Source organism: Pangasianodon hypophthalmus, chromosome 4 (assembly GCF_027358585.1).
Source record: "Pangasianodon hypophthalmus isolate fPanHyp1 chromosome 4, fPanHyp1.pri, whole genome shotgun sequence".
Taxonomy (NCBI): Eukaryota; Metazoa; Chordata; class Actinopteri; order Siluriformes; family Pangasiidae; genus Pangasianodon; species Pangasianodon hypophthalmus.
The window spans coordinates 22,579,487-22,591,289 of record NC_069713.1 but is presented as its reverse complement, the minus strand read 5'-3'; the positions used below and the strand labels follow the sequence as shown (position 1 = coordinate 22,591,289).

At 39.3% G+C, this 11,803-nt stretch overlaps 1 protein-coding gene across 1 annotated transcript; it reads right to left on the bottom strand.

Annotated features, from left to right (window-relative positions):
- Positions 1-205: 205 nt before the first annotated feature.
- Positions 206-11,297, bottom strand: arl8 (ADP-ribosylation factor-like 8). The gene is made up of 7 exons (XM_034304043.2): positions 11,192-11,297; positions 10,670-11,108; positions 5,534-5,594; positions 5,257-5,404; positions 4,320-4,403; positions 3,817-3,968; positions 206-2,048 (listed from the first exon to the last, which is right to left on the bottom strand). The coding sequence occupies exons 2-7, from the start codon at positions 10,713-10,715 to the stop codon at positions 2,000-2,002; spliced, it is 540 nt and encodes a 179-aa protein (XP_034159934.1). The 5' UTR covers positions 10,716-11,108; positions 11,192-11,297; the 3' UTR covers positions 206-1,999.
- Between the last annotated feature and the right edge of the window lie 506 nt (positions 11,298-11,803).

Genomic DNA, 11,803 nt, shown 5'->3' with positions numbered 1-11,803 from the left:
TCTCATGGGCAGGTGAAGACAAAGCTGCATCTCAGTTCTCCCTACTTGGTTTTGAGCTCTTGGCTAAGTGAGCTAGGAAGTTCTAAAAAGAATTTGCAAGGAAATCCAATTTTTCCTGAATATCACATCACAAAAATGTAGAACTAACCGTCTCCACAAAGGTGAGACAGTTCAAAATGTCAGATAGGTACAGACCAAAGACAAGTTCAAAATAAAAGCATTTATTATAAAATTACAGAAATATAAAAGTTGATACATATTTCTCCCGCTTATGCTGAAATGGCACGTCAGATTTCACCGAATAGGAAATCAATGGCTGATGATGAAATGAGGAATCGGTGGAACTGCAGATTAATGAATCTGTGCCTCTGAGTCAACAGCATACTTAGTGAACCCTGACCCTTTTGTCTTCCCTCACAATCCATTCAGCAAAAAAATTATACATATATATGCTGGAACCATATAACAAAAACCATGGTTACCGATAGTGAGGCAAAAGCTTCACTGGTTTCCAGGTCTGTACTATTTGGTGTTCAAGCAGGCAAGCATAGTTTTAAGTGTTAAAGAAATAAAAGCAGAGGAATGCACAGTTCAATGCCTCAATTATGCTAATAATCCCACAGGCATACCTGTAAACTCCTATAAAGGCTGAGGCTGGGGTTTCCAACATCAGCATAAAACATCTGGTTCCTGTGTGGAATCAACTCACTCAAAGGCCTATTTTAATTTCAGTTCAAAACATGTTTTTATATCTAGACCTTGTCACTTCTGTTCCAAATAAATTTCAAAAAAGGAAAACATTTTTTTCATGAATAATCCCACACAACAGGTAGTTCCAGCAACTATCCAAAAAAGGTAATATTTCATATATGCATGGTTTCATTCTGTACAGCCAATCTTTCAAAATCACAGAGGAATCTGTTCAAGAACACTTTCATTGTTCAAAACTGTAGAACTGAACAGAGCTCCTATATTTTGAAATTGCTTCTCAGTTTGCACCCATTATTTAGAATAGATTTAGAAAATGCTCACCAGCCTGAGACACACACAAATCTGAGTAAAAGTGTTTTGATGCAGCATATGAAATCACCAGTATAAAAACAATACAAACTGGTACCTGAAATATTAAAACAAAATACAATTAGCACTAAAATCAGGATTTTCAAGTTTACCCATAATCCATGTTTCATCCTCACGTAAGCTAAGGAATACAAATTAGTAACCAGTCCTCAATGCAATTACAACGGATGTGTGGAAAATCAGCACATTTTATGTAACAGCACAAACATGGCTAGGGAGGGGAAAAAAAAAAAAAAGGCATTTGAGGACCTTAAATAACGGACATAAATTAATGAAAAGAAATCACTATTACTGACCCAACCTGTATGCCACATTTCAGTGGTCATGCATTAGTTGCACCAGGCTGGGTAAATGACGGCTGGTCGAGTGACTGTAGTGCTGTCAACTGAGGTAATGCGACATGATATGTAATGTAGTGGTTTTTGAATTTGTTAGACACCCCATACAAGTCTCCCCTCCCCCCCAACCAAGCAACAGACTTCCCTGATCCATGAATTGACCTTGGAAAAAAAATTACCACTAAAATATGTTGTCCAATAAAATACACCATAGCCCCCAACATTCCTAAACCAGAACAGAGAACATTTCCAAAAAATTAGTGTTCAAAGCACGCAGTCTCTTGCCTCTCTGTAAGCAGTAACATTTCAGATACTGTGTGTTTCCCTTCTTTCACCTGCACGATTAAACTTGTCCTGAAAAGCTGAGATGTCTGTCCAATCAATCAACCAGTATCCGGTCATTCCGAGGTGAGGTAGGTGTCCAGAGAGGTTGAACATTGATCATGAGCTTAAAAGTTTAAAATCAAATAATAATAATAATAATAATAATAAAAAAGCAGCCAATAGGATGAGGCCGAGTTGCTGCCAGATATTTGTGGTGAAGGCTGTAAATGAAGCCAGTCCTGTAAGGGTGGTGGAGGCTATCTGAGTCCCACCCTCGAGGTCATCCACTCCAGGCCCTGGCACAGCCTGAAAGAAAGATCAAGCACATTAGGCAGAGTTTGTACATGTACATGCGTAAGCTTTTGGGGCAAAGCTTTAGTGAGGTACAAAGGGCCTAAAAATTATTTTTTTTTAATGAATAAAACAACAAATTTTAAATGATCAACAAGACAATCTTTTTTTTGATCAATTTAAGTCAAAATGTGCAACACCGCCAATCCTGTAGATGAATAATGGGTAGTTTCGGGAAATCAGGGGAAAGGGTGGGTACGAGCAAAAACACTAAACAATTAAATGTAACAGTACATTTTTGATATTGTCCTTTTACGAATTTCTTGTCTAATATCCCTCATGGCAAACTGTGTAATGTTTCCACATGGGTGACAAATTCATTGTTGCTCAAACTGTCCAGTCTGAGAGAGCAAAGGAAATCCTTTAATCATTCTCATTTTCATTAACATTGAATTTATTTGTAAAAGTATTTGACACTTTGCTGTAAGTCTGCATGTAGAAGAGGGCAGATAGCACTTTCCTGAGTGTGTTATGCTGCCCTGCAACATGAGCAGTAGTTTGAAAAAATGAGGTTGGCTGGGTTCACGTGTTAGCCTTTACTTTCCCTGCTTGGGAGATGCCCTATGGTAGGCAAGAGCTGGCTGGTGGGTGGGAAATGGCAGGTGAAGAGTTCGTGGAGAAAATAGAAAAAAGTCCAAAGAAAGCATTTGTGGCCAAAAAAATTTTTGGTGGCCAAAATTTCAATGCATCCATAATAAATATAGTTACCTGATTATAAATATAGTTAACTATACACTTGTGGAGTGTCAGTGTACTGTAGTGCAGAAGTCAGACATACATTAATACATTAATTCACATGAATGAATTCAAAACATTCTTCGTTTACAATGACAGAAAGCAAGGGCTCTGCTTCAAGTGGGAAAATAGAGTGGAGACGTCAGAAAATTAATAATGTAAGATGGGTGGAGGGGGCGGAGGGTTCAAAACACCCATATAACTGTCAATCATTCCAGATTCATATGTCGATTGATTGATCTGCCATTTTTATTGGGGAAAAGAAGACTATTGTTTTGGCATAATTTTGAGTGAAATCTCATATCAGCATGATTTATTTTAAAATGAAGAGCTCCAAAACAAAATGTGTAAAGGTTCTCAGGTCTGAATGTGTCATCATACCGTACCAATTTAGTCAATAAGGTGTGCACTTGTTTCGATTAAATACACTATATGGTCAAAAGAATGTGGACACCTGACCATGACATTCATATGTGATTCTTCTCCAAATTGTTGCCACAAAACTGGAAGCACACAACTGTATAGGATATCTTTGTATGCTGTAGCTTTACAACTTCCCTTTACTGAAACTAAGGGGCCCAAACATGTTCCAACATGACAATGCCCCTGTGCACAAAGCGAGCTCCATGAAGACATGGTTTGCCAAGGTTGGTGTGGAAGAACTCGAGTCTCCTGCACAGAGACCTGACCTCAAACCCCACTGAACCTTTGGGATGAACTGGAAAGCTGACTGCACGCCAGGCCTCCTCACCCGCCATCAGTGCCCAACCTCACTAATGCTCTTGAGGCTGAACGGGCAAATCTCCAGTCACTCCAAAATCTGAAGTTTATAACAGCAAAGTGTGAATACATCAGGAATGGGATGTTCAACAAGCACACATGGGTGTCATGGTCAGGTATCCACAAACTTCTGGCCATATAGTGTGCATGTGGACAAATGAAAGAAACAAAATCATACGAACAGTGTGCATGAGTGTGCGACCCTCACCCTTCTCCTGTAAGAGCACAGCAGGACTGAATGTGCCATGGATGGTCTTTGATGGAGCTGAGGGTCAGGTATTTTGAAATCTCTGCTGCAGACATACAGCCCTTCATATCCTGCTTATTAGCAAAAATCAACACTGCAGCTTTACGCAAATCCTGAGAAAGAGCAAGAGACAGAGCGTAAGAGAGCAAGTGATATTTTGAATGATTATAAACAGTAGGCAAAACTACTTACTTAACCGGTAAAACATTATAATATAGTGTTACAAAGGCATCTACTTAAAATAGCAGCCTGCCTGATGGAACTTGGCCCACTCACATTTAGGATTAAGACTGTAACACCAGGATAAACTACTCAGTCAGCACTAAGTACTAGTCATTTGGAATTTAACAGATTAGTTTAGTCGCTGATTTTTTTTTAATTGTACTGAAAAAAGACGCAGAATAAACTTTTCTTTATCTATACACTAGCACAGAAAAATAGTTAGTCCATGTGTAAGTGTTTACCTCATGTGCCAGCATTCTGTACAGCTCCTCTTTAGAGATAGCAAGCCTTTCTCTATCTGTACTGTCCACTACCAGGATTATGAACTGTAGACAAGACAGATATAAAATTCACAATGTTATCAAAAACTAACGTTACAGTTAGCTCCGTGAAAAAAGCAGTCACAATGAGGAGGGCTTTGTGTTTGACAGGAACACTGAGTTGTTCTGCATGTTCTTGCCTGCCAGCACGTGTACATGAGAATGTGTGTGCGCGTGTGCGCGTGTGTGCTTGTGTGTTGCACAGAGTGCAGTGGTTTGGAACAGTATTCAGTAGCAGCCCCCACCATCTCGACCTCTCACACACAAACTGTTCTGGTTGAATGGCTGTAACGTCTTTTCACTTAGTCCTCTTTGTCAGATGGTCAACTTTGACCTCTGGCTCTGCTGCACGCACACACACACCAGCTGGGCTTTGGATGGACACAGTTCACAGCATTCATCAATGTGACGGTACACACTGATACACTCGCTTACAGTAGCTAGTCCACTGGTCAGCGCCTGCAAGTCAGAATTTGCTGGCGAAACCTCATTAAAAATGATATGTTACCGATATAAATTTATATTTGAGATATTTTATTCTCAAGTATATTTTTTAGTTAGTATTTTGTTATTGCTCATTATTACATAGGACAAATCAATTTTGGCATTTGATAATTCTCTGTATAAAATTTAAATACATCTGAATGTTTTCTTTTCATTTTCATTTCATATTATTTTTCAAATAATTTGAATACTTACATACTAAATGACAATTATGTCCCTACATATAATTTGGCAAGTCATTCGGTATTTCAGAAGTACTGAAATAATAATAATAATAATAGCTCTGTCATATAGCTCAAGAGTACATTGTACAGAAATAAAATAAGTATGTTGTTGGAGAGTCATTAAAGGGTACCTCGGTGTTGGAATAGTAGGTGTTCCAAGAGGACCGAAGACTCTCCTGGCCACCAATGTCCCACATTAGGAAGTGTGTATTCTTCACAACGATCTCTTCAACGTTACTGCCAATCGTTGGGGACGTGTGGACGACCTCTTTCATCAGGCTGCATGACAAACAAGAGCACTGCTGAACATGTCCCGCTCACCACAGCTAGTGAGAATCATTACATTTATTGGGGGGGAAAAGAGAAAAAAAAAAAAAAAAAAAAAAAAAAACCCCAGGTGCTACTTACAACTGGTAAAGAATGGTCGTCTTTCCAGCATTGTCAAGACCCACGATGATCACCTTGTGTTCTGTAGATCAGAGAGCAAAATATGTTAAGAAGATAGATTTACCCCATGTGCACTTTTCAATGAGAGCCGGCGGTTTCTGGCTTCAGTAGGCAAAGTGACCATAAGCAAAACAAATTGAGTAGGGCGAGCAGCATGACAAATTTGAGTGAAGTTTAACTTTATGCACATGAGAAGCAAAGCGATTGGGCTACTACTGATACGAGTGAGCAAGGGGCATGTCGTTAACCCCTTGTGGTCAAATGGGTGGTTTTGTCTATGTTCTGTAGCTAGCTTGTAAACACAGTGGGGTCCTGTATTGTACAGGCCCGCTAAAGAAGTGAAAATGCTTCTATTTTGCATTCTTTTCCAATTTAATACAAACATTTTATTACAAATTATATTATCAGCAATAACTTTACTTGAATATCAGAATTTCTTAGATATTCGGTACTTCCCCCTTTTGCTTTAATGACAGTGTGCACTCGAGCTGGCATGGATGCCACAAGTTTGTGTAAAACATGACTATCAATGTTAGCAACTCCTGAACACGTGCTTCAATGGAAGGGACAGGGAAAATCTGACCTTTTGTACAAAGGAGTTAAAATGATCAATAACAAATTTACTTAAATTCAGTAGTGATCTGCAAATGGGCAGAATCATTAATACTAGACATTCAAGATATTGAACATTTCCTTTCTTTGTTCTAAAACTTTGATAATTTCATTAAATCCAGGTTTAAATAAAAAAAAAAAAAAAAAAAAACTTTTGAAAGCATGGTGCTACCAGTAAACCACTGCAACCGGCAGTAAACTAATTATAGGAAAGCCCACAAGTAACCAGCGTAGACATGTGTGACACAAGGTGAAAAATCAATTTTGGTGTGTACTCAGGATAATACTTCTTGAGTTCAAGAACCAAAAGGTCTTCCAAAAGCTCAAGCAATGAAGCAAGTCAAAACATCACAGTCAATATAATTCATTATGACTAGCCATCCCAAAGCAATCAGTGTGTAACATTACATTACAAGAAACCACAAATAAGAACGCCATGTGTTTGTACACACCCTAGTGCATTGACTGCAAGATCTGGAGTAAAATGAAGGTTCATAACTGCCTAGGGAATGGCTCTTTATGTAGCACTGATCCATTTCCTTCAATTCAGAGCAAGCCTACGTCCTGTCTAGCTCTGTGGCTATAGTGAACTTACTACTCACAATTTCAGCATTTTACATAACACAAAAAGGCTGCATGAGCACCTACACACACACACACAAACACAGAGAATCACACTTATGTTATCCAAGAAAAGCATGACAGCCCACGATCAAAGCTGGCATGCCAGTGCAAAGAAAACATGTGTGTGGGTGGGTGTGTGTGTAAAAATGGAGCAGAAGTAGTCTGGCTTTTTGCCCTTTGTGTTTAGATGTGGACTGACGGAAGGAAGTGAGGACACACAACTTGTTGGGTTTAGACAGCTGCACAATGCCATACAGGAAACTGTATCAGTATTACTTCCTCAGGGCTGACTGACCCACACTGGGACTTTGATTCCATCAACTAAATAAACCAAATGAACCAGACAGCTTGGGGGAATTATGCCAAAACTACCACAAATCTCCCTTTGGAGCTCTACTTGAACAAAACAAGAAGAACAGAATGTACTTGCAGAGCACCAGACTTTGTTGGCTGTGTTGCACATAACCAGTATAGTCAAATAGCTAGCTAGATAAAGATACCGACATATCATGTCAAGAGATGTCTACTAATCAGCTTCCGTTATTTTCAGATCCAGCGCTGTCAAACTGATCAAGATTTCCGGCTAGGATCAGCAGCCTCGGCCAAATGCGCCTGTTTATTTAGGTGATTAGTGTAATGGACCAAAAATACCAGTCTAAACCTCTTATCCTGGAAAAAAGTGATGAGGTTTGAGCATTCCGCATCACACTTGACTTCATTGCCATGACCCATATCTAAACCCAGAGATGAAGGAGGGGAAGAGAAGAAGGGAAAGAAAAAAGAGACAGCTTCTATTCTTGTTCACCGTGTTTAACCGGTCTGCCATGCTGACTAGTTATGATCATGCTGTGCGTGATCTTAATCTGCCATGAAGTCAAGCTCAAGGTATGAGCACAAGAACTGCAGCCTCACATTGCTCTTTCTGGAACGTCTGTCTGAAAGCACATCAATATACAGTTTCCACATAATGTAAGCATAATAACTCAAAGGAAACATGATATTTAACAAAGGAAACATACGGTGAAGCTTTCTGTAAGTTCTGTAAGTAGATGTTAGAATAGTCTTCATGACAGAGGACTTAGCTGCTATAATGTAAGTGATAACAGGAACTAACTCCTCTTGAAGACATTCCACAATATTAAATGCAACTATTTATGGTTAAAAAGTGTGATGCATCATTAATAAATGGAAATATATTCAAAAGAATAATCCTTGGCAAATTGCTGTGGTATAAGAGGAATAAAACGCTTCAGGCTGTGCTGTTATGGGAAAATGATGAACTTCGGTTTGATAACACATCATAGCACCCTGTCGCTGATTATTTTCCGACAACAGCACACCGCATTGTTTTATTCCTTATATATATTAATGCAACCTTCTAATAAAGGCGGACATCCAACATTCAGGTCAGTAAACACAGATTTGAACCTTTTCATGTTAAAATGAATAAAGATGATTTATAATTAATAATAATAATAATAATAATGATGATAATGATATTTTCGAACAGACTTTTCAGTTAGGTAGCAGTTAGGCATTCAAGATGTTTGTCAGAGGATGGACGCTCACATCTGCTCATCCTGACAGGATCACCGGCTGTGCATGCATACATGAGTAACGTCATGGGAAGACAATATGGAAGGAAAATGCCTTCCTCACACGCGTTTTGTTTGCCGGGTCACCCAAGACACCAGGCCTTCTGTCACATCCTGAGTCAGAAAAGACTCAGCGTCTGTTCTGAAACACAAAAGCACTATGGGGGTGGAACACTGTGACCTTTTCACCCTCCACATTTCCATAGAAAAGAACTTGACACCCGCCACTCCAAACTACTGTATGCAACAAGATTAAAATAACTGAGTTAACGGATTAGCCAGACTATTCACCTGGCCATGTATTTGCAGTGGATGGGACTCAGTTTAACCTGAAATCAGTCCTTACTCACTCCATAATACTGTGTTTCCCATATTACTCAAGATGAAGACAAGTTTTATTAATCCCTGTGTATTTGCTGGTTTGAGAAATACATAATTTAGAATTCAGGATTAGGAGCCAAATGACCTTTTACTAAGAACTGCACAGGAACACTAGAGGAAGAGCTTCTCAAACTTTTTGCAACCAGGATCCCATTTCACTGTAAAATAATTTCCACTGACTCCTCAAAACTACTTTCTTGAATATTTAAATGCGTACACTAACATTTTATTTATTTATTAGACCCATGGTGCTTACTATTCATGAACACAATATATGCACACTGACATTACTGATAGGCTTATTTTATATTGATTTCCACCACTGTATCAAATCAGGCTGTTACAGTGTCACAGTTAGTCACGGTGTATGATCAGACACTTCTCAACGTTGCATTTTCAAAATACACATTAAATGCATGTCTCTATTACCATCTACACTTTCATTTTGTACCCAGTCAAGTGCTTTACTTTTTTGTTCGGCTCTAGCTCCTCAAAAAAAAAAAAATTCACAACATTGTCCTTCTGGACTAAATCACACTAGGGCTGGACAAAATCTTATACTACAATATGGATAACTTCATACCTTGACACGCTATACATCACAATATATTACGTTTTCTCTAGAATTATTGAAAAATATCTATAAAAAAAAACTGCACGCATTCATGACTGGTCTGTGGCATACCTTACAAATGACTTCTAGTTTTCTGTTGAGTGTCTGATTTGTTATACCCAAAACAAATCCAAACGACCGAAAAGTGACGCAAATCGGTCGAAAAGTGACTTTTGTGACGTTGGCGATATAACAAAATATCCATCAACAGACATTTTCCCCATTCTTCTATGATATATTTCAACATATCGCACAACCCTAAACCCTAAATCACGCAACAGTAACCTCTGTTTATCTGAGTAGGGGACTCAGACTGCACTGAAAACCTTTTGGCTGCATAAACCACTACTGCTGTAAACATATTACACTGTTTCCTCTGCTGCAAAACAAAAACAAAAACTAGGTATTTTTGGCTGCATTACTGCCTGGCAAATTAGCTTTTTTTTTTCTTAAAAAACTTCTTTTACTCGCAGTCAGTCACTCTTTCAGCTTATAACATGATAAATACTGACAATACACGAGATTTTATGGAAAAGTCTTTCGTAAAAAAGAAATAACATTTAGAAAATTATTGTGTGTTTTTATATAATTATTATTATTATATATGTTATTATGTGTGTATGTATATGTATATATGTGTGTGTTTGATCACCACCATGAAAAAATAAAGGTGATATTTTAGACTGGGTTATCATGACAATATCAAACTGTAAGACAAATGCTAAAAACATAATAATAATAATAATAATAATAATAATAATAATAATAAGCCACTGAACCCCTGCCTGCTGCCTGTTGGGGGAAGTATAACTTTAGTGTATACAGTGTGATGTTATTGGGTTCGTGTTAACCCCCTGATTATCCAGTACAGCAGTTATTACACAGCTGATATTTCCACTAAGCAGCTATGGGCTTACCTTCACCTTACCGCTACTAACCGTTACTCAGTGTTATTATTACTAAAAGAACACAATTCGTGTCGAAACTGTGAGTAAACAGGTGTTCAGACAGCATTAGGAAACCATGACACTGTCCTTCACCAATTCTCAGCTGGTGTAAAGCTCAATCTGGAAAGGTAACCGCTAAGTTCAGGCTAGCTCAATGAAGCTAGCTATAGAACTGCGGCTAACAACTGCGGATACTGTAACACTAACACACACACACACACACACACACACACACACAGCTGGAGTGGTACCGTTAGCACCAGAAGTTATTAACCAGCAGCTATAACACACAGTAATAAGACAACACAACAGCCTGGCTGCTTACCTTGATTACAGAAGAAGCTCCACAGTTTGGCTACAATCAGGCCCATGGCTTTGTGTGAGACTGTGGCGCGCGCGGTGGAGAGAGGAGCGGCCTGGCCTGAGCCGCGCGGTCCTGCTAACCCGTTATGTTACCCGGCTACGCTAGCTCCACACAGCCCATCTCCGGGGAGCAACGAGCCGACTGTCTGCGCTGCGGAAAAGATGTTTACACCCCGGCCAGGCAAGGCACCTCAGTTTCTGTCAAAAGCCGGCGCTGCCTCCACATCTCACAGAGTCTCAGAGAGAGAGAGAGAGAGAGAGAGAGAGAGAGAGAGAGAGAGAGTGTGTGTGTGTGTGTGTGTGTGTACTGCTGACCGAGCTGCTCTGTAATCCGCTACAGTCACATCCCAGTCTCCAGCGTGGACTGGCCGCCGGGGTACTAAAGCGAACACGAGGTGTCTCTGGAAGAGAAATACCGCGCTAGCCAGGAGTGAAGAACTTTCATTCCTCTGAAAAGAGGGAAAAGTTTGCATACAAAACTAACCCGGTGTAGTTAAGCGGGTAGTAAGCAGCAGCAGTAGTAGCAGTAGTGGTGCTTAGCACCCAGCTGTACACTAGCGCACCACCATCCCCCAACGCCTTAGGGTTCCCACACGAATATAGCCCACATAGCCCGCCTCCTGAGCTCCGATTGGCTAGTTTGGCTAGTTGTATCCCGCCTTCTGAGCTCCGATTGGCTAGTTTGGCTAGTTGTATCCCGCCTTCTGAGTTACGATTGGCTAATCGTGAATGCTCATGACAAAACCATTTATTCGGATTGATAGATCTTGATAGATTATTATTATTATTATTATTATTATTATTATTATTATTATTATTATTATTATTATTATTATTATTATAGTGCTAATGACAAAGCCATAGATGCCACATTAACGCTGCTGAGAACTACTGATGGGAATTCCGGCTCTTTTCAAAAAGTCAAATCATTTGGCTCGGCTCACCGGTAAGAGTCGACTCCCAAACGACACATTGCCATTTTTCTTATCAAAGTTTGTAAGATTTTGACCAGTGCTTATTTTTCTTTGCCTAACCATGGTTGAAATTGCTTCATGAAATTTATAGTATTTCAGTATAATTAACAAGATAACAGTAT

Coding starts and splice junctions, on each gene's coding strand:
- arl8 (XM_034304043.2), bottom strand. CDS start 10,715: ATGGGCCTGATTGTAGCCAAACTGTGGAGCTTCTTCTGTAATCAAG. Junction 5,595..10,669: donor GAGCTTCTTCTGTAATCAAG/GTAAGCAGCCAG, acceptor TCTGATCTACAG/AACACAAGGTGATCATCGTG. Junction 3,969..4,319: donor ACAGAATGCTGGCACATGAG/GTAAACACTTAC, acceptor GCTCTTTCTCAG/GATTTGCGTAAAGCTGCAGT.